This window comes from Centruroides sculpturatus, unplaced genomic scaffold, assembly GCF_000671375.1.
Source record: "Centruroides sculpturatus isolate CEXI.00-Female unplaced genomic scaffold, Cexi_2.0 scaffold1629, whole genome shotgun sequence".
NCBI lineage: Eukaryota > Metazoa > Arthropoda > Arachnida > Scorpiones > Buthidae > Centruroides > Centruroides sculpturatus.
Window position 1 is genome coordinate 41,530 of NW_019386002.1, and position 24,899 is coordinate 66,428.

The 24,899-nt window shown below is 27.5% G+C and overlaps 1 protein-coding gene and 1 long non-coding RNA gene across 2 annotated transcripts in view; both read left to right on the top strand.

Annotated features, from left to right (window-relative positions):
- LOC111613058 (dual specificity protein phosphatase CDC14AB-like) overlaps positions 1–24,899 on the top strand; it is a 54,549-nt gene that overhangs the window by 21,196 nt on the left and 8,454 nt on the right. The window contains exons 6-8 of the mRNA XM_023354353.1: positions 335–575; positions 3,027–3,166; positions 3,266–3,460. Coding sequence (XP_023210121.1) covers positions 335–575; positions 3,027–3,166; positions 3,266–3,460 — 576 coding nt within the window. The remainder of the gene's footprint in view (positions 1–334; positions 576–3,026; positions 3,167–3,265; positions 3,461–24,899) is intronic.
- Positions 3,492–5,449, top strand: LOC111613057. The gene is made up of 3 exons (XR_002754709.1): positions 3,492–4,180; positions 5,184–5,237; positions 5,392–5,449. It is a non-coding gene; the product is annotated as an uncharacterized LOC111613057 (long non-coding RNA).

Here is a 24,899-nt window from a genome sequence, read left to right on the forward strand (position 1 = left end):
TAATTATAGTTTTATGTCAATTTTTTCATAACCTAACCTAGGTGGCCACCTCACTTATAGCCAGAAATTTTTTGCTTCAAAGATGGCCATATAAGTGAGATTTTACTATATTTGTGATCATATTTCATTATTATGCTTTCATTACAATGAGTGATATCTTTGTTACTTGTAAAATATTTTAAGCATTTTGTCAATACATGTAATTAAAAATGTATTATTTTTAATTGTATTTTAAATAATTTTATAATTATAATTTTGAAAATAATTTAATGTTAAATTTTTCAATTTTTTAAAATTTATTATTTAAATTTATAACAAAACATTTTGTTTTTAGTAAACAATCAAGCTTGTGGACACAAGGGGATCTATGCAATAAAACAGAAAGTCATAAAAATAATAATGAGAGCATTTATCATATTTCAAAAGTTGAGCATCAAAATGATAAATCAAATAAATTAGCATCCTTGAAAGTTGAAGATAAACATAAAAGTGTAAACTGGATTTCCAATAAAGTAGATGAAATTCATTTGAACGAATCAAAAATAAAGAAAAATAGAAGCCATTCTAAATCTGATGTAAGCAAAAAATATAAATTTTATTTACATATATACCAGAGGTGGGCAAGCAAGAGTTCAGTGGGAGCCGAAATGTAGGTTTTGCAAAATGCATGGGAGCCGAAGTTCTATACTTTTTTTATTCTGTACTGCGATTTTATTATATACTGCTGGCCAAGTAAAATGCAACACCTTGTAGGCCTCTAGATATTGCAGGTGTTTGCATTTTTAAAATTGTAAAAATAATAATAAAAAGCAGAAATTAACACTTTTAGCAAGAGCCATATGTAACTCAAAAAGAGTCACATGTGGCTCTCAGAGCCACATTTGCCCATGTCTGATATATACTGTAGTTACTTGAATGTGAGATACACTTTTTTAGGTTTAACACACATTAGATTTGATGTATTATGTCATAACTAGCAATTTCTAGTGTCTTGTGTCTTATTTCTCATCACTAATTCCATTGCATCATTTTAATGATTTTATTAGTAATAGAAAATATTTAAGATGTCAGCGCTTAACTCAATCTCATTAGTCTATTACAGTAAAGTTGTGAGTACTTTGATGAAAATTTCAGAAAAACTTTGTGCAGCACTCTTTCAAGAAATGTTGCGTTTCCATTGGTTTAAATTGTACTGAGTATGATTGCATGTGGGAAAATGTGAACATCAAATCCAAATTGATTAGTATAGTATTGGTTTATTAAAACTACACATATATAAAACTCAAGAATCTAACTAAAACGACTTTAGTATTGATTCAGAAGAGCCTAATGTGGCAAGTGAAGGAGTTTTTGATTTCATTATCATAGAAGACAGTTATGTATAACCTACTTTGCTTGCAATAAATACTGAACATTTCTGTTAACATAAATTTGTCTCAAGTTGTCTATTTAAAAAAAAAAAAAAAAAGCTGTAGGTGAGCATGTAAAAATTAAGGTGCATCTTAGATTCAAGTAAATATGATACATACAGAATAAGAAAGAATTAGGAAAGTGGAAACTTGAAAGTATAGTAAAGGAAAATTGAAATTTGTTGTATTCAAAAAATTATGATATTGAATATACTTTATTAATAATTTCTATTTTGGAAAATTATATCAGATTGTTTCTAATCTGTATATAATTTTTCAAAATAAAAATCATGTCCAAAGCTACATAATATTTGTTAATAAAATGTTTGTTAAACTTTAATTATTTAAATTACTTCTGGTCACATTACTATTATAACATTAGCATAATAAAATTCAAAAAAATAAATAAATAAAATAAAAAATTGATGAAAATTTGTATTGAACAGAACTTGTCTCAAAATTTTCTTTCAGATATCATAAAATTTGAAGACAAAACTTTTTTGAAAATGGAGTTCAGTTTATATGATATTCAGTGGAATCAGAAGATTGTTATAACAAGTTTCCACTATAATTTTACACATACTTAATTATATTTTTTTAACTACTAAATTTAAAACATTATAAATTACAATGGAACCTTGTTTAACAAGCACCTCACATAATGAGCAAAGCAAATTGTAAAAAATGTCTTGCTTAACGAGCTACGTTTCACATAATGAGTGACAAGGGAGAGGGGAAGTCCTGGATTTTGCGCATGCTCTATCAGTCTGTGTTTAGAACTCATTCTACTAGCATCTTAGTGTTGCTTGTGATCACTTTTTTCAAACTTGTGTTCAGATATATTACGTATAAACATCAACAACCATAGCCCGTTAAATAAACACATGCCGAACGATATGCCAAATTCATGGGCTATGTAAAGGCTATAATTATATATTAGAAATGAATTAATTTGACTGGAGATAGGCAGTTATGCTGCCATCTCATATTAAATTTAATGGCCAATTCCAAATTAAATTTTAGAAATGTCTAAATTAAAAATTATTTATTTATAATTATTAAATTTAATACAAGATGGCAGCATAACTGTCTACCTCTAGTCAAATTAATTAATTTCTAATATTTAATTATAGCTTGTACATAGCCCAAGAATTTGGCATATTGTTTGGCTGTTTGAGACATATTTTTTCAATTTTCTTGNTTTTTTTTTTTTTTTTTGTTTTCTGCAAATCAAATTCACATTTCAGGTTGATTCATTTCGTTCTAGAAGAAAAGATGAGATGATTCACGATTCACACTCCTTAACAATGTACATTGTATAATTTTCTTTGAATAGATGTTATACATAAAATATTTGAGTATTTTTTTCAACATGGAATGCATTATCATATTTTACATTAATTTATATGGGAAAAATTGTTTTGCATTATGCTCATTAAGCGAGGTTCCACTGTACTTTAAAATATTAATTTTTATTGTCTGATTAATATGTATAATATGTAATAGTTTGTTAAGCACAAATATTCTATTTCTTTGAGTTCTACAAATAATAATAATTATTATTTATTCTTGTTACTTTATTTCTTATAATTTGTTTGAATATTTTTTAATATAAAGGAAAATAATTTACAAACATCTTGTCCTGATTTGGAAAATAATAATGAAACTCAGGATTCTAGCTTGACACAAGGAGACAAATTAAATATAATTAAAGCATTACGTCATCACACAAGATCTGTAACAACTGGAGCATTAGAGTTAGTATTTTATTAAAACTTTTTACACTAAATTGATTTTGATATATTATATAATATTAAACTGATATTAATATTATATAAAATTTATACAAAAATTAGTGTGGATGATGTGAAGTTTCACCACCTATCCAATTCTCAGTCTAACAAGAATTTTCCTTCCACTCCACCTGCCCAATCCTCCTACATGTCACCACTTAAATCAGTAAGAAGCGCTAATCAAAATTCTGTAGAAAATCTTTCTTCAGGATCTACAAGCCGTCATCAAACAAGACAAACAGCATCCACAAGTAAAAAGTATGTAATATTTTAATTAAATAGTGCATGATAAATGTAATTATAGGTTATATATTAAATAGTTTGAAAGAATATTTATATAATTTTTTATTATATTAAGATGAGTCAAAACAAATTGAGACTGTTTTCTTTTTCTGTAAAAAGTATGTCACTAACAAATTTCAGATTTTTATTACTCTAAAGAACCATTATCAATGCATCAGTGTGAATACTTATGTGGAAATATGACATTATTTGATTGCTAGAGTACTTTGCAAAACACAGGTGAGAAAACTTAAAGTCTTGCAATATTGTTTACACTAGCAAGTAAATTGCTATATTTTCAGCAATGACTGTCAGAAAATACTGTCATGAGTTCTTGCATGCTGTATACACAAGATAGTTGTAGATGTCATGAGAACTATCACAATTTCAGTTTTTATACATTAAATCATGCCACATAAATTTGAACAGGTAACAGCTGCAATATTAGCATTATTGTCAAATAAAAAGAAATTCATTTAGGTCCAACAATGGATTTTGAAGTGACTAAAATTCGGTTGTTTCAACAATTTAATTATAGAACTGCAAATAGAAGACTCCTGACAATTTTGAGACTGCAGTAGATTTTGAGATTTTGCTAAAAAAAAATTGGCCATTTTTAAACTGAAAGATTCTCATTTGCAAGATTCTGTAACACAATGGAAAAACTCATCAGAATGCTACAAATTTTGGCTTTAAGTAAGCATATTTAGGCATAATTATTTTTATTTCTCTGTTAAATTTGCTTAAAATGTAAAAAGTTAGTTTCAGAAAACAATTCTGAATAATTGAGACCACCCCACTGCCACTTTTCTACATTTTGATGTTTTCTTTGTTCTACCATTTGCTCCTTCAGTTGTGCATTTTTCTAGTTACTTCTAGTCATTGAAAACACTTTTGCACTCAGTAAATATAGTGTTTTTCTTTATTCTGTCTTTATAATCTACATTTTGGCAATACTATGAGCAAAGGTTACATTTGTAAAGTTCTATTAGCTTTTTAACATCATCACAGGACCATTCTCATGCCTTCTGTTCACTCATTGTAAAAATAATCAAATAAAATTACTGTACAACCAAGAAACCCATTGTCACTCATACCTCATGCATCCTATATCCATTATATTATTCAGATTTGGCATCTTGTGTTTTTCCTATGTTTCAACACTAAATTCAAAGTTATTGGTTACTGATTTATTATCTATACAACAGTAGTCATAGCATCAAAGGCAATTTTGAAGAACCTCTCAAACTACTACAAAGAACTTCTCTACTACATATCTTCAAGGATTAGTAGAAATAATTGCATAAATTCTTTGATTTTCATATGAATATTTTGAAATAAGATCACAGTTACTATGCCCTGAGTTGTTATATGGGAAAAAATCAATCTTACTTTGTTTTGATTCACCTTCATAGTTTGATATGAATTTAATTAAAAATTTTATTTAAATAAAGTGATGCAAATAGTTATGAATGCATCACAGTATAAAATTGTTATAATATAGGAAAGCATGGCGTCAACTAATGATGCCAGCTTCAACTATGCGAAAAGCTGTGGTCATCCAATCGTCGTCAAACTGGCCTTCCACTAATTATTCCATCACTAATTCAAGGAACTCTATTTATGATTTACGACCTTTACCTTATACTCTTTTGCCTCTTTCATCATCATCTACTAATAATGCTGTCCTTAAAACTAGACTTGGTCCATGCATCCAGCAAGGAATATCATGTCTTCATAATTCTCCTCTTCTGTAAGTACATCTATTATAATATAGATGTATATTTATTTTTCATCTTAAACTTTACTAAATGCTATAATTACATTTTCTTTAACAAATTTTTTAAAAGTAAGTATTCTTTTAACTTTACTAATATAAATATATATATATAATATATTTTGATTAGCAATCCAAAATTACCAGTTTCTCATAATAAGACCACTCTGCCCAGATGACGGTGGTGTTGCTGCCAAAAATGCAAGAAAAAAGCACAGAAAAGAAAAGCTGCAAAAGACAAAGTTAAAAATCATCAGTCCATCATATTTTGTAAACATGCATCTCATTCTTTAAGGATGAAGAAAACAAGTACCTGTACTGCTCCGTCCATAAAATCAACTTCCACAAGTAAAAAGACTTTAAAAAACAAGAAAAAACTGGCCAATTCACAATAATTGTTGCAAAAATGTATTGAAAAGAGTTTAAAAATCCCACTGTTTAGTAAATGAAATGTAATATGATTTCATTCACTATTTACTTTTTTTATAGAGCTAATTCTAAATAATAATTCCATGAAAAACTAATAAATCCTAACGTGTTTCAATAATTTTTAATATAATTTTTAAAGAATTCCTGCAGTTAACATTAGTGAAAAAGTATTAACATTAAATGAAATCATAGAATAAGATTATTTGATTTATCATTATTCAATGTTAACCTGATCTTTCCATATTTAACTACAATATTTCATTTTTAATTTGAATAATTGGAAATATATAAACATATGTACATTCCTTATTAAATGTTTTCACATTTTTTTCTTTTTATATTATTCATATATCTTGTAAATTTTCAAGGTAGAAAGACATTGTACATTTTTTTTTTCTTTTATTTTAACAATGTGCAAGTTATATTTTGAATTATTTTCACTCTTAACTATGAAAACTAAAATCAAATATGAACTTCATAACTTTTTTATTCATATGATTTTTATATTTATTTTGTTAAATTTTGTTACAATAATATAATTAAAACTTGTATATATAAATATATTGTTATCTTGACTGGTATAATTACCTACATGTTGCAATATAAATTGTCAGGATAGAATATTTTATAACTAACTATTTTAAAATAAAATATTTGATGTTGACAATTGATTGAAAATCAATTTTGAGCTGTATAATGGAGTAAAGCATAAAAAAAATATATACTTTTATGTATATAACTGTATGTTTGTGCTCATGTATATATATATACACACATATATATTCATTACATAGAATACATATATTGTATAAATGACTTAGTGTGAATATATTGTAATTCTTGTTTCAGGTGTTTTAAGCACTTCAGTATTTTTGCTTTTTAATCTGTAGCACATTGGGACAGAATAAAGAGAATTATTTTTTTTAGTAAAAAATGTGCTTAGACTGTATTTAAAATTTATAAATTAATTGTAGTTGATATTTTAAAAAATATCATATTTTTGAATTGCCTAAATGCTATTAATATTTTTAAGAGAAAATTTAAAAATAAAAGAATCAATAAAAAGTTCATTAAATGAAAAATCTTATTCTTTCTTTTTAAGAATTAAAGATTTACAGTATTTGCATTAATATTACTTATTACATTAATTTATTGTAATTATTTATTATGATCTAACATTTTAACCAGTCTGCATTTGTTACACTATTATTAAAAATTATAAAATTATTTCTATAGAAACTATACCTTACAGAATAAAAAAATTCTGTACGGTAAGTACATTCAACAAAATTTAATCAATCAGAATAAATGTAAGGCCTTGGAGTATTAGTTTAGATATAAAAAAAGAAGTAAACATTTTATTGTTATAAAATGTTAGCTTCTTTTTTTTAAAAAAATATTTACTTGTACATTCAGAATAAAAAAAACCTCTATAAAAATAATTTTTATAATTAATTAATTAATTAATATATTATGCTTGTTTATTAGCAAATTACAAAAAACATATACATGTTTAACACTATTGATTACAGTATATCAAAAATAGCGCAGAACTAATATATATATTTGGTTAAGAACAATTCATTAATGTGAAATATCAGGAAATAGTTTTTTTTTCATTTCAGTGGGTTCATATTTAAATAACACTAATAAAACCTTGCAAAATTGCAAAAAATTTTCAAACCAGACAATACATTAAAAGTATCTTCATCTTGTCCTATTTACATATCTTAGGAAATAAGTCTCACTGCTGAGTCTACCTTCCTTTACAGGTTTCTGGACTGCCTCAATATATAAAACATTAAAATCTTTCCTCTGTACTTAATGTCGCGGCCATTTTATCAAATATATTTTTAATTGTACTGACGCCAGAGACGTAATTAGTATTATAGATTTTTTACAGCCAAAAGATCATTTCGTGGATGACTCATATATATGAAGATATCCAGAAATTAAGTTTTCCTTTCTCTAAATACAGGGTGTTTTTTTTTAACTGATGGTACTCAGAGACATCTGTAGAGCAATCTAACAGCCGGACTGTCGCCAAATTTGGGAGAGTGACTAAGGACGACATGGGAAAGAGATTCCGCGAAGAAAAAAAGTAGTACCTGAATTCACCATTAAGGGTGGATTTGGCGCTGTTGTATCGAAACAGCTAAGAATTTGCATAAAACCCAGTTGCAATTAACAAACACGAATGAATAATCAGACAGAGGTTTCAGTGCAATAATGAAAGTTTAATTAATCAGCAAATAACCTCCCTCTTTCAATGTGACCACCGTCCTGCTGGACAACACATTGCATCCTGAACACCGTGTTTTCTACGGCCAAATGTAGCATGTCCGCAGGAATGTTCATCACAGTTCGAGAAATGTCCTTCAAGGTCATCAAGTTGGGGACACCACCAAGATAGACCTTGGACTTTAAGTAATCCCACAGGAAAAAGTCACATGGAGTTAGATCCGGGGGTTAGAACCTTCAACGGGTACAATCGCAACAACACTAACTGTCTGTGCAGATACCAGTTTTTGCCCTCTACCAGGCCGAACTGCTAAGGATCCTTTCTCTTCAAATTTCTTTATAAAGTAAAGACTTTATAAAGAAATTTGAAGAGACAGGATCCTTAGCATTAATTGATACAGGACCTCTGGACAGGTTGTTACGGGTTCTAAACCCACAAAGAGCGCCCGGTGCGCTCGATTGGTTACGATAATAAAGTTTCACAAGCAACGCATGCTGAGGTACGAAAGATGCACGTTAATCTCTGCTGGTCTAGAATGCGCTTCGAACTTTTGTCCTTGTCTTTTTAAGCTCAAATTAGGTGGCGCTGCTGTCGACCACGTCATTGTGAATTTGGATTTTGAGGTGTTACCAGTACGTTATGCAAATTCTTAGCTGTTTCGCTACAGCAGCGCCAAATCACTCCTACTGGCGAATTTAGGTACTGCTTTTTTTCTTCGCGGAATCTTTCTCATGTCGTCCTTGGTCACTCTCCCAAATTTGGCGACAGTCCGGCTGTTAGATTGCTCTACAGATGTCTTTGAGTACCATCAGTTTAAAAAAACACCCTGTATTTCTCTACATAATCGCTTCTTTAAACATTTATTATATCTATCCACTAACTTTAAAATCTTTGTTATACTCATTTACTACCTGTCTATTTAATCATAGAGCTATGATGCAAGAAGTCTATCAAGAGTATTTATAAGATCTCAAAGAACCGCTGACATTATTTTACGCGTAGAAAGAATCTGAATGTTCGTGGATTTTTTGGTTGATATGAAATTATGCCACTATATTGACCGACGTTTACTTTTTAAATGAATTGCGATATCCAGGTCTCATTACAGTAACAATACGATCAAGAAAAGAATCTCTGTGCGATAAAGTTTCAAAAATTCAGTGTTGAGTCCATTCTTCTTGTTTGTGTTCGTCGTTCAGTTTTCACAATATTCATCGTAAACAACTTTTGTTGACGATACAATTTCACCAGTTGGAGAACGAGAAATGTTTAGGAAAAGCTGTATTTAATACGCGTCTTTCTTCCAAGATTTCGTTCGCTTGACGTTTTAAGACTGACGAATGATAGGCGACAAACGTGCATCTTCGTCATGAGAGCTTGTTCGTCCGTTATTGAACATTTTTCACCAGTCATATTTTTTTCATCACCTGCTTTACTTCACAATAAACTTCGACAGGTCTAATTTTCTTAGCATTCAAAAATTGAAAAAAAAAACTTAATTTCACAGTTTGCAAGATTTTGTAAGATAGGATTCATTTCAAAGACGCACAGAATCGACAAAAACAATAACTACTTCCTACTTATATTGTAGAAAATAAGTTACGATGACCCCTCCATCGTGAATTGTGCAAAGTGAAAAACCCGACGAGAATACGCAAGCGGCGGTCATTATTATCTAGATCAGTATTTCTCAAGGACTATATACTACGTAGGACTATAATAAGGACTATATACTATACGTAGGACTATAAGGGCTATATACTGTACGTAGTTTAAAGTCCTTGAGTATTTCTGGATATTTTTTGACCTTTGCCCCTTTTGAGCTTAATATTTTTGTGGCCCTCATAATAATAGCGCATTTTGATAGAATTTGCGTTGAAGCGATATTATTAGAGAGGTTGCGGCCGAAGTTTTCATCTCAAACGTGAACGTCGAACGTTGAGCGCCGCCATCCTGTAAGCCTAGAAGTTTGACAATGGCGTTTGGAACGTCGAGCATGATTCCAATGACCTGCAACCTCTATTAATGTTCAATCACGTAACTATTAACCTTCAAATTCAAAACGTGTGTACAATACATATGGTGTTATTAAATTTAATTGTCATTTTTTTTAAATACTCCACACTATACGTGTATTTTACCCCATTGTCAAAGGCGAACAAATGATGGTGCTAAATTGAAGTTTCACGGTATATGCGCTCTATACATCTACACGCGATAGGCGTATATTTTAATACAGTAGAACTTGATTATCCGAATTGATTCGTTCGGTAGGGAATTCGGATAAGTGGATTAACATTTAACGAATGAAATTACAGGGTAAGAGCACAGTATTGTAAGCTTATTGTATTTATTCCTACTGATCATGCATGAGAGAATTTGTGACATCAGTCGGAGAGATAAAGGAGGAAAAGAGATGGTTCAGATAATTAGACATTTGGTTAATCGGCGTTAAAATAATATGAATTCTTTAGGAAATATCTTCGAACAAAACAAAAAAAAAATACACATGCTTTACGTACACGTGCAAGGATTTGATATATCTTCTTTACAAGAAAAAAAATGGATGTAGGCTATATTGTTTGATAACAAATAAAGCATTTTAGGTTTAGTATTTTTATTTTACTTACAACTCATTTTTAAAAAATTGTATAAATACAAAACGACATATTCACAAAGGTAAAAACCTTGCTTCTGTCTATCTTTCCGCCGTTTCTACACCATCAGCAATCCTTAAAAACAATTCACAANAAGCGGCGCTCGACGTTTGACGTTCACGTTTTAGAGATAAAAACTTCGGCCGCAACCTCTCTTTTATTGTGATTTGCCTTATCCTTCATAGTTTTCTCTGGCTCCCCAAAAGTTGATTTTTGGCCTAAGGCTTCCGTGAAGTTCTCTGTAGTCCCCGGTTGAGGCCGGATGGCCGAGCGGTCAAGGCAGCAGCCTATCGCTCTGGGGGATCCGGGTTCGAATCCGAACGGGTCGAAAAATCTCCAGGTATTTTTCGGGGGGTGGTCCGTTCGGATATGTCGCGCCCCGTCCCTCACTACCCGGCAGCCCCATTGTGGGCCTGGCTGAACCCATAATGGGCTTGCAAAAAGAGGCCCTCTTAGTGTCCACAGGGCGGAAAGAGTTAAAAAAAAGCCCCCGGTTGAGAAACACACCTAGTTGTGTATTCTGAAACCGTGTCTTCTTTTATCTGTTTTTATCGTCACGACTAGGTGCATAGACAGACACTGGGCATTTCTACATCATCTTTATTCGGAATATCCTATAGGCCGATACCCGATCGGCCTATAGGATATTCCGAATAAAGATGATGTAGAAATGCCCAGTGTCTGTCTATGCACCTAGTCGTGATGATAAAAACAAACACACCTAGATCAGTGTTTCCCAAAGTATAGTATGCGTATCCTTGGTGTACGTAGCAATTTTAGGCTATATATTAATAGAGGTTGCGGCCGACGTTTTCAACGCAAAAACATGTACGTCGGACGTCCAGCGCCGCTTTCTTAAATGCCTAGAAGTTTGGCAATGGTGCTTGGGACGTCGAGCATGATTCCACTGACTATCCAAACACCATTGTCAAACTTCTAGGCTTATAGGAAAGCGGCGCTGAACGTCCGACGTACACGTTTTCGCGTTGAAAACGTCGGCCGCAACCTCTCTAATAGAGAGGTTGTTAACCAGGTTAAAGAAATTATTGTCAGCTGAATGTTAATTTATGGACGAGAGCCGTCAAACCTATAGAAATTTATATTATAAAAAGTCATATCTTCTGGACACCAATATTAATAAATTAAACAAACTTCTCTGTGCTAGTGGTCCGTACTAGCTAGATCCAGACATCAACACACTAACAGGTGTGCGTATAAATCATTAATGATGTCATAGTTCTCACCCCCTCAAAATTAGTATCAANAGTAAGAAGAAAAAATAGATAATACTAAAATAAAGTATAATACGAGATACGGATACAAATTAATAAAAGGTTTGGCCACAAAATGAACAAAATGGATTATGGCAACATATTTAGACGTTTTTAAGTACGTTAAAAAGTTTTTTTTTACGCTCTCCGCCAATGGGTCTTTTAATGATTCCGAAACTATAGTCGGTGAATGTGTTGAGGGAGGTCCTCGAGTTTTCAAAACAACAATAGAATTGTATATCATACCGATATATGCTCTCCATCTCAAATTATTAGTAGTAGCCCCTGTACATCATACTTTTCCGTTAGCAACGGAGTCGTGCCGGTCATCTAACTCTTTTCAAGGGCAAAGGTTTTAATTGAAATAACGTAACTTCCGGTTTGCATCGCAAGTTATTATATAGTTAATCGAAGCTTCCTGCCCTTAAGGTTTCCACTTAAGGTCTGGTCTCGGATTTCATCTATCTAACTCTGTTCGTTCTCGAGATTAAGGAAAGACAACAGACGGACTACGGTGGGAATTTATAGATCTACAATTTTCTCAAATTGCAACCCAATAAAAATAATGTAATTTTACTCTAGGGATCCGCCAAAAGTTTTCCTTTATTAAAGAAAGTGAAATTTAATGAACACATCTGAATCGTTATAAATATCTTTATTCCGCTCAGAAATCTAATTTTGCTAAATTGATACTTTTATGTTCTAATTTATTCTATATTCAACAACATTAGGTCTAACGTTTCATCGCTTTCGTCAAATTTATTCATTATAATTTAATCGTTATCTTTAATATATTCTCTTCATTTAAATCAAGCCAACGCAAAAGAAAAAGAAATTGAATCGAAATATTTCGCTCATTTTTTTAAAAGAACTTTCAAGAAAGAAAATGTCATATTAAGTTAGCCAAATGTCAATAAAATTTTTCAAATTAATTGCCAATTTGGGATGTTAGAAAAATAATTTTTATTGTTGAATTAGTTTACAAGAAAGACAAAGAAATATATCAAAATAATATATTTTTGACCTTCGTAAATTTGACTAATTATAATTATTTCGCGTCAAAAATGATTTATTTGTGTATAGATTTATACAGTGAAATTATCCTGTGTTTTTTAAAGCCGAATGAGTTGATTGCAGACTGCAGTAATATATTTTTCCATCTAGATTGATGAAAATTTTAAATTAGTAGTGGTTTCTCTTACAAAAAAGAATTTTTTTTCTCCGATTATTTCTTTACAAACAATTCTTTCGGTCTTTTAAATATCGTATCAGATAAAATATGGAACAGGTTTATCTAAAATACATTGATTTTTTAAGTAAGGAAAAAAAACATTAAATTTTTAATTTAAGGAATAAATTTATTGTAAAGATAAATTGAATATTTTTTAATGTTAAGGAAGAAAAATAAGAAACTTTTTCTGATAAAACTTAAAAAGATTAAAAAGTATTTTCTGGTTAAAGTTTTTATTCTTTTAAATAAAAATAAGCATCAAACATTGGAATAAATGTAATTAGAAAACTATTTTACAGGAAAAATCTCTTCTGAATTTGAGATTAAAAAATTGCAATTTGATCGTTATCGGTGAAAAATGACCATGTCTGCTACATTTAATTTACTTAGAATTTTTTAAATTTTTACAGCGAAATACTTTTCTTTAAACTATACAAAATAGATCTATAGTAACTTTGTTCATTAACATCTGTGTGGTATCATAACGGAGTGTGCTCACATCATTGACCAATGAGAAAAATCGAAACGACCAGCCACGTGCAGTAGTTTTATATGGAGTTTTGGTACCAGTACCAATCGAAATCTTCGTAGAATGGCTCACTTAAACATCGACGCTCATTTATGTCGAGGAAATAGGTAGGATTAATTGTTTTTTACTTAATTAAACATTTCCAAATTTCCTTATAATCTCGCTCAAAAAGTACAATACATCTAGCAGTTCTTCCTCGTAAATTATTATTGTTACGAGTCAACTTAAAGTGACGCTTAATATTTCTGGTTTAATGATTTTTTTTATTACTTTATAACACAATTTTTAAATTATTTTCCTTCCGAATTAAATAGTTTTAGATTTTATAGTTAAGAATTCAACAATTCGCAACTAATTTGTATGCTGTTTGGGATAATATGTTAGAGCAAAGTTAATGGATTACTCTGTCTCTGACTTTTTGTTTCACATCCATTATTGATTGTACAAAAACATTTATACGTATACGCAAATTAATTTATTAATATTTTAATAATTAAATCGATTGGGCTCACTAAATTAATGGAGAAAGTAAAAAGTTCATTGGCGGAAGTAAAATAACACGACGGATGGATGTAGAAAATTCAATATCGGTTATTGATTTTGATAACGCGTGACATGTATTAATTATAATCGAGACGTTCATTACATCGTTTATATGGAGAAATAGATCAAAACCATTCGATAAACTTAAAGAATTTGTAGGTCACGTCCGTTTAATAGTTAAGCGGAAGAATTAATTATCGCCGTCGCATTTAATTTACATAAGCGAGAGAGAATAACTCTTAAAATCTTCTAATTAATAATTCTAGCTAATTAAATATAAAATAGATTATATGCATGAATAAGATATTCCATTATATTCAATTAACTTATTCCCTAGAGTTGGTCTTAATCAATGGTGAATTTCCACTCAAGCTATTTCTTTTGTCATCCACCTTCTTTTTTTACCAAAATTCGCCATGGATTAACCTATTAATTGCATCTCTTCTATCTTATGCTGTATTAACTTTTACAATTGTGCAGGTTTGAGTAGTTTATATCTTGTAATTTTTTTTTCATTTTAGAATTGCAATTAATACATTTTACGATAACGCATTGTGCCATTTATATCTAGCTCTCTATTATAATAATAATAAAAAATTAATGTTTTTATCACATTGATGGAATTCCTTTCTCTTCATATCTGTTATACTTTTACTTGAATTTTAAAAAAAAATCGAACGTACTGTCGTCATTATTATTATTATTTCTTTTTTTTTAAGTAGGAAATCGCTAGCATTTTCTATCTTTAGTTCAGATTTGGAAAATTATCCACCGGTTGTTTTAAATAAATTACTTGTAAATTGCATTTTGTTTCGTCGTTTCTACATTCCGTGCCTATTAATTATCATTCTTTTATCTTTCTGAGTAGAATAAAATAACCTTAACTCATTATTGGTTGAACGAAATAAGCATGAAATAAATTTATTTTTTGGTTCTCATCTCTAATTTTGGCTTCCTGTCTGAAAAATTATCCTTCTTAAATAAGTAATTGCATTTTTTTTTTTTTTTAATTGCTCGGTTTACAAATGAATGGAAAATACGAACAAATCTTAAACTTTATATTATTTATTCTATCCAATTTCTTAATAGAGACTAATTATCAAGATACAATAATTATGTTACTAATAAATGTAAGTTTTTATTATTTACTATTCATTTTATAGCTTTTAAAAACTGTTTAAATAGATCTTGTTGTATCATTTATTTTCTTTAATGAATATTTACGTATAAAATTTAAATTGTTTTAATAATTAACGTTTTTGTAATATTTTATTTCATTTTTTTTAAATAACTTCTTTTCGTGTTTTAAATTTTACGAATTTATTCTTTTTGTACAAGAAAATACAAAAATTTGCAATGATAAAATTATAAAGATTATTGTAAGTTTTATTTATAAATAAAATATTAATAAATAATATAAATTTTGAAATAATAATTATTATTTTGAGACTTATATTTAATAAATTGTAAATTTAAGTACAGTAATTACAACTTTAACGACCGATTTGGACTTTTATATCGTATTTTTTTTATTTAATAGTAAGATGCAAATATTGCTTAGACCACAGAATAAACTATTTCTAACAGTTTTCAAACTGCTGCATCAAGTTGCTTCAATGTAAACATGTGGCCTCGGGGATGTTTACATTCGAAAGTGATTGTAGTTCCTCGTTCACAGCTAATATTTGCGAGATTATCGTTCTAGAGATGATAAGTTGTCAGCTAAAAATGCTTATAATCGTACCAGACTGACACGTAACAGTTATTAAAATTCGCACTTAAAATTTTAACTGTGTGCCGAATGTATTGATAAGAATTAAATTAATTCTCTTCGTCTTTTATTGGATGTAAACTATTCCCATTCGCGGATGGAATGTGAATAAATATTGTGAGACGAATACATTAATTTAGGAGATATTTATAACTGATAAATTTAAATGAATTTTCTCTTAGCCTATCTCAAGACACGTTTTAATTATGCTTATATCGAGATGCCATAATGTAAGAATCCTATGGGATGTTTGAGCCCCATAAATCTGGTATAATTTGTTGCAGTAAAAATATTTATCGAGCTAGATTAATATAGGCAGACATTTATGTTAAAAATCACAAGTTTTTTTTATGTATACATTTATTAGATGATTTGAAAACTGATTATTATAACAAATGTATGTTTTATTGTGTCATAATATATTGATTTGAAACACTAGGGGTGTTTTTTTAATTAATTTTATAAAGTAAAATCGTATTATCTTTCGTACAAATAAAAGGAAATTATCAGCTAAAAAATATTTAATTAATCGAATTTTTAATGCATTCTCTACGATAAAAATTAAATATTTTTTAAATTTCAATTCTTCGGAAAAAATTTTAAAAAATTAGCAAATTTGAATGTAGTTTTGACGTACAAATTGCGGATCATTAAAATAATAAATAAGTGCTGTACAGTAAACGTTCTGTAGGATAAATTTTAAAACTTTTTTATACGTATAAACTGTATTTAAGGTAAAAGTATAATTCGCTTTTATGTTAAGGAAAAGAATAAATTAACTAAAGCTGAAAACATCAAGATCGTGACTCTCAACAAGAGAATAAGCGAAGATAAAAATTTGATTTATATACGATGGATGAAAAAAAAAAAATGGATTGCCTACTTAGATTTATTTGAATGTGGAAAATAATAATCACCACGAAATAAGGATTTTGAGAGTATAAATATAAACATTGCAAAGGAAAATATTAAAGAAATGTGAAAGGAAAATTCATCAGGAGCAATAAGTGAAATAATACAGGCGCCAATATTGCGTGGATTTGTTACTATTGAACAGAATATGATTTAAGATTAAGGTAAAATGGAAATATTAAATATTATTCTTTTAATAACACGTTCAAGAACAGGTTGCCTTAGAAATTAAGTTGTCGAACATGTAATAAGTGATTTTCTAGATGATTTAATAATGTAAGAGTATAAATAAGACACAACAAATTCAGTTTTTATAATTATACAGAAAATTGTTGCAATATTCATTAGGAATGAATTGCAGAAAACTTATTTAAAGTTAATGTAAATTCTCTTTTCTCTTGAAAAATGGCGTCCTTTTTTAATGCTTAATAAGGTTAATTAACAAACGAGTATAAATTCATTTATGAATAATTAAATAATTTCTGAAAAAATAATAAATTGATAGAGTACATTTCTCGAAATTCATCAAAGTTATCAATATTTAATTTAATAAAATAATACATTGAATTATAAATCGTACAATCAAGTTAGATTCATTTAAATATCTAAAATTTACTACGAATAAATCGATCAAATTTCCAACATTACGATTTCAGTATGAAATTATATGCTATTAAAGTTATTTTTATCGATAATCATATATTTTATTTACTACGAAGCATTTTTATTATATTAGAAATAAAGTAGTTCAAATGTTGTCATTTCTTAATTATAAATGAAAATATATACGATAAGGCCAATGATGCAAATGATGCCGTTTTACGTTTAATTTGATTTACGTTTACGTTTAATTTTACGTTTACGTTAAATGATTCTCTCCGTTTAATTTCTCATTTCCAGATAAGAAATCAGCCATAAGGATTTTGCCAGATTTAAATTAAAAAATTAATGAGTAAAAATAAAAGTTAAATGATATATCTAACTAGATTATTACTGACAGAAAGATAGAAAGATAATTAAAAAATAATAATTATAACAAAGTAATATGTTAACATTTCAGGTAGAATAAACGTCTAAATGATTTTTTGGCATTATTAAAAAAAACTCATTAAAGAAAAATTAAATCATTAAAAACTCATAATAAGAAAAAAGATATTTAAATATTTTAAAACAAATAATTAAGAAATATTTCAAGAATTATTTTACAATTATTTTACTTAAAAATGTTTAAATTTTTTTAATATAGCCATTCATGTTCTTTGAAAGAAACTGTTGAATTCAAGCTAAATATTAGAAATTTTAAACAATTTAACTAGATTAAACCAAGCAGGGGTGGATTCATGAAAACTACACTGAATTCAAGTATTGCACACGTTAATGAATTATTCTCAAAAACCGGATAAGAAATCACACCACTCGAGAAATTGGATAAAGTGTGTTAATAAAATTTAGTGTTTTCATCTGATTTTAATATTTTATTATTTATATTCGATAAAATTAAGAAAGAATTGTTTAATTTACTTTTCCCATATCAAGTATTTTGTTTTAGTGATGCAAGATGTTATATTCCTCCTAGAAATAAGATAGTATAAAGTTTTATAAACTGTACACAATATACACAATCAGTTTATTTTTAATTTTTTTTTCTGTTCGTTAATTTTTATATATTAATAAAATAAAATTAGGAATTATGTAAAGTATTAAACTGGTTTTACAATATTTTTAAAGATACAAAATAAAGTTCGACAAATTTACTGAAAAGATTTGTATTATACACATTAAGAGTTATGTAAAGTGATTTTAATTTATAACTTAATATATATTTTATAGTAAAAGAAATATTCCCGATAGATTTGGCAAAAATAACTTTTGTGAGAAGAGATTATTTTTACTTTATATAAATTAGTTTTTATTTAGCTTTATAAAGAATACCTAACTGTATAAAACGTTATTTATTGTTAATTAAGCTCTACAAAACAAATTCATAACAATATTAATTCAATTAATCCAACAGTAATTATTTCAACGTTCAGTTCCATAAGATACGAATCTATTTATGTATTTTTATGTAACATATACAGTAAGTAAATTTATAAGTTACTATAAAAGGTATTTGAATAATTTGATCAAGCATATGTTATTTTACACTTTTGAATATTTTCTTCTTACGGGAACTGGAGGGTCTTTTTTCATATCTATTGTGGGTTCGACTAGGCTCACATAGGGTACAAGAGTGAAGGAAGGAGCCCAATAGACAACCCATGAAAAATTCCTGGTGTTGCTCGCCCGGGTTCCTCCAGAGCTGATGTCTTAATCTTCTTGGCCATTCATCTGGAAATATCATGAAGAGGGATTCTATCTACATTTTTTCACTTTTTTTGTTTTTACTTTAATGAATATTTTAATCGATATTAGCATTTTCAGTTGTTTTTTTATAAACTCATCTCTCCTCTCAAATTTAAGCTTTTTTCTTTTTTTACCGTTTTATAATAATTAATAATATAAATAAGTTTTAAAATAAAATTTTGTTTTTTGCTGGGAAAATTACGCAATTCGTTGCTAGATTTTTCTTTCTCTTTTAGAATTTAAAAGACTAGCGTTGGATTTAATTAAATAATTTAAATAAATTTATATAAGCATTAAGTGATCCATCCCTGTTATATTTAAAACTAACTTACAATAATTCAAATTAAAAAAATGATATTTGTCTTCTTAAAAAATTATCTATAAATGACTGTAATAGTTAAAAATAAATATTAATTTAAAAAATAGATTTTAAAATATTCCAACAACAGACTTTTGCTTCTGATATATTATATTATAAAGATAAATGATTAGAAATGAATGATAGCGAATTTATCATTCTATCGCAGTTACAGAATTAGATGATGAAATATCCTCTTGATAAAGATATATTAATTCACTAATGTTATTTATTATATAAATTAATTCTCATTCCAGCATTCCATATATACAGTATTTCATTATTGCAATACCCGATTAATTAATTTGAATAACCTTCATATTTATTATATTTAGATTATATTAATTTATAATATAATGAAAAATTTATTTCGTAAACAAAGTATGTATAATTTTGAATTTATTATGCTGTAAATTGTGTAAGAATGTAGGCAAATAATTTCTAAATATTTGCCTTATTTGTAATTATATAATAGTCATCTTGTAATCTTAAGGAATTTACTTTACTTCATACAGTGTTTTAATTGTGATTCGTTTAATTTTGCATTTAGTTTTGCTTAATTTTTTCCGAAATTTTGTACGAATAGTTTCTCTGTAAGCGTATGTAAACGATGATAACAACCACGAGATACTCGTGAATAAACACTTTGTAATGTCGTTACTAACGCCTTCTTCAGTAATTGCTTGATTGTTACAAATTTTATTAACTGTTTGTTTAAATTGTTTGCATTGAATTTATTTTTTTAATATTTATTCTTAAAGAGAAATATGTAATTAATATTTCTCGAAACATAACGTTTATTATATATTTTTCTTCCGAATGAAATACAATTACTTTATTTCTATTTTAAATATAATAGGTAAAGAGAAGATGCTATACTTAAAATTTACTCGAGTAAGAAGAATAAAAATTGACCAAAAAAAAAGAAAAATTGTTATTTATTTAAACAGTAAAAAAATAAACTCCATTTTCACATCTTTTTTAAAAGAAAAGTGAGGGTATCTTTTAAAAATATAATTATGGATATTACCTTCTAAAAAAAGTTTAGAATGTGACGTAACCTTCTAACCTTATAGCAGGTTACCTTCTATTTAGAAAGTAACCTGCTAGAAGACTTTTATAAAGACTTTTAAAATACCTTCTAAACATTCTAAAAAACTTTTAAAAAGTAATATCATCCATATACTGAATGATATTACTTTTTAGAAGAAATTAAAAGCAGAAATCAATTACAAGCAAACTTTCGTTTCATCTTAAATATACTTTAATAAAACCGAAGTATGGAAGAAAAATTGAGGATATAAGTAAGGTATTTTCGTCTAAGTCAGAAGTTTTACTGAAATATTAATTTTTATATAAGATATTTATATTAATATATAAGTTACATTCAAGTCATTTACACAAATTAGCTCCGAAATGAATGATTAAAAAAATTAATTTATCACAGTCAAAAATACGAATAAATGTTATTAAATGCGTTACTAGACATTTTATGTTTGTTTAAAATAACAATAAAAAAAATTTAAATATGATAAACACCAATTAAGTTAAAAATTTGAATAGAGAATTTCTATTTGTGATTAATTTTAACGATTCGTGGAGCGAATGGTTCGATTTTTATCTAAACTATTGTATTAGCAAATATAAAACGACAATATACAACAATGTTACTTTCTGTAGGCAATAAAAATATCAATCTTCTGGAATATTGGAGTATTGACAATATAATAGCAAGCCATTTTATACATGTAAAGGTAAATCAATTGTTGCTAATATAGTGCAGGTTCATGTTGATTGCTGCTATTGTAAAAATCTAATATCGTACATATAAATATACAAGTAATATTTGCTGTTATCTGCATAGAAATTATATCAAGTAATAAAAATGGGAGCTAAGATTATAGCGTATATTTTATATTTTTACAAAACATTTAAAACATTGGATTAAGTACAATATTATCATCAAATGACCGTTCCAGATAAAAATTTGAATCGTATGTGTAGTATTTCACCAATAATATATGATTTTTAAAATAGTTAATGTAAATAATTACTACGAATTAATTTTAAATGGATAATAAATTCGTTTATAATACGGATACGAATTTATAGTGATTTAAAGTTATCAAAAAGTGACCAAAAATCGAAAAATCATTGTGTTCCGAATTGATCTGAAAATATTTAAAAATCCAAGTACGATAATTTGTGTTGTATATATAAAATTATAGCTTTAAACATTTCTTCAGCTAACAATCGATATTTATAAATGTTACTTCGAACAAAAGATTCATAGATTTTTTTAATGACAGAATTTTGTGACTTGAAATAATCCTTTCTTCTCAGTAATGGAGAAATCTAGTTCTTTAATATTCTCGGTGAAAGATGTTTCGGGTGTGCTCTTTAAAACTGTTATTTCATTAATCCGGTACAAGTATTCTACATGTATTAGAGTAATTATAGTATAATCAGTATCACGTCAAAAAGATTATTATTTTTAAGTTTTTGTTTACAGATTTTGCTCAAATCTTCACGTTTTGAAAAAAAAAAACACTTCTATGAATCGATTAATTTATTTAAATTCAGCTGATAAAAAAGTCAAAGATCTTCATGTTTCTGTTGCGTATTACTTTATTCAAACGTATTGTTTCCAAAATTTTAAGTTTATTATTATTATTATCATTATTATTCTTTTAGAATTTACTATTATCGTACTTACTTTCCAAGATATTTTGGAAATTTTATCATCATATAAAGAAGACTAAACTATAATTATTCAGATTGTTATCAATCGGGTATTTCAAATTTTTGGGAAAAATATGAAGGAAATAACTTAACACTGGTTTTATATGTATCTATAAAATCTTGATTTATGGATATTTATTCACGAAAAACACGTTGGTTCCTATCGGTCAACTTTCAAAATAAGTTCAAAAAGCAATGTCTAAAGATTTTTAAAATTCCGCGAAATTCTACTAAGAAAATATCTCGAAGTAAAACGAATAGAGATCTTCACGGACTAGTGAAATTGCACTTTTTTCACTAGAATTTCAGTATTTTTTGAGATTCCTGAATCATGTGGAATGATTTAATTAATTTTAGTAATTAAAATAATTATAAACATAGAAATTGAAGTTATTTCATAAAGAATTTATGATAAATTTGAAACTTTAATTGTTCACTCAATTCATTTACATAAATAACTTACTAAAATTTAAGGTTAAAAGAAATAACTTAAAACTTTATTTCGTAAACAAAGTATGTATAATTTTGAATTTATTATGCTGTAAATTGTGTAAGAATGTAGGCAAATAATTTCTAAATATTTGCCTTATTTGTAATTATATAATAGTCATCTTGTAATCTTAAGGAATTTACTTTACTTCATACAGTGTTTTAATTGTGATTCGTTTAATTTTGCATTTAGTTTTGCTTAATTTTTTCCGAAATTTTGTACGAATAGTTTCTCTGTAAGCGTATGTAAACGATGATAACAACCACGAGATACTCGTGAATAAACACTTTGTAATGTCGTTACTAACGCCTTCTTCAGTAATTGCTTGATTGTTACAAATTTTATTAACTGTTTGTTTAAATTGTTTGCATTGAATTTATTTTTTTAATATTTATTCTTAAAGAGAAATATGTAATTAATATTTCTCGAAACATAACGTTTATTATATATTTTTCTTCCGAATGAAATACAATTACTTTATTTCTATTTTAAATATAATAGGTAAAGAGAAGATGCTATACTTAAAATTTACTCGAGTAAGAAGAATAAAAATTGACCAAAAAAAAAAGAAAAATTGTTATTTATTTAAACAGTAAAAAAATAAACTCCATTTTCACATCTTTTTTAAAAGAAAAGTGAGGGTATCTTTTAAAAATATAATTATGGATATTACCTTCTAAAAAAAGTTTAGAATGTGACGTAACCTTCTAACCTTATAGCAGGTTACCTTCTATTTAGAAAGTAACCTGCTAGAAGACTTTTATAAAGACTTTTAAAATACCTTCTAAACATTCTAAAAAACTTTTAAAAAGTAATATCATCCATATACTGAATGATATTACTTTTTAGAAGAAATTAAAAGCAGAAATCAATTACAAGAAAACTTTCGTTTCATCTTAAATATACTTTAATGAAACCGAAGTATGGAAGAAAAATTGAGGATATAAGTAAGGTATTTTCGTCTAAGTCAGAAGTTTTACTGAAATATTAATTTTTATATAAGATATTTATATTAATATATAAGTTACATTCAAGTCATTTACACAAATTAGCTCCGAAATGAATGATTAAAAAAATTAATTTATCACAGTCAAAAATACGAATAAATGTTATTAAATGCGTTACTAGACATTTTATGTTTGTTTAAAATAACAATAAAAAAAATTTAAATATGATAAACACCAATTAAGTTAAAAATTTGAATAGAGAATTTCTATTTGTGATTAATTTTAACGATTCGTGGAGCGAATGGTTCGATTTTTATCTAAACTATTGTATTAGCAAATATAAAACGACAATATACAACAATGTTACTTTCTGTAGGCAATAAAAATATCAATCTTCTGGAATATTGGAGTATTGACAATATAATAGCAAGCCATTTTATACATGTAAAGGTAAATCAATTGTTGCTAATATAGTGCAGGTTCATGTTGATTGCTGCTATTGTAAAAATCTAATATCGTACATATAAATATACAAGTAATATTTGCTGTTATCTGCATAGAAATTATATCAAGTAATAAAAATGGGAGCTAAGATTATAGCGTATATTTTATATTTTTACAAAACATTTAAAACATTGAATTAAATACAATATTATCATCAAATGACCGTTCCAGATAAAAATTTGAATCGTATGTGTAGTATTTCACCAATAATATATGATTTTTAAAATAGTTAATGTAAATAATTACTACGAATTAATTTTAAATGGATAATAAATTCGTTTATAATACGGATACGAATTTATAGTGATTTAAAGTTATCAAAAAGTGACCAAAAATCGAAAAATCATTGTNCGGATGAATGATTAAATTAGTTTTCTGTCATAAATGCTAATAATGATCTTTAGATTAAAGAGTATTATTAACATTTATGACAGATTTTCAAAATTTCACTTGCAAATTAAGAATAATCCAATACTTATACTCACTGGTTTAGGAATTGCAGTATGTTCTTGGGGGCATATTAGTGTGTGAGGAAAGATTTTTGGGTATTGGCGTGAATATACTTGTATTTTAAAGTTAGTTTACGTAGAGAATTAAGCATTTTACTAAATTCTCTTATATCTTAGTAGCAGGGGTGTATCCAATGGGGTGCTTTAGTACCTCTTG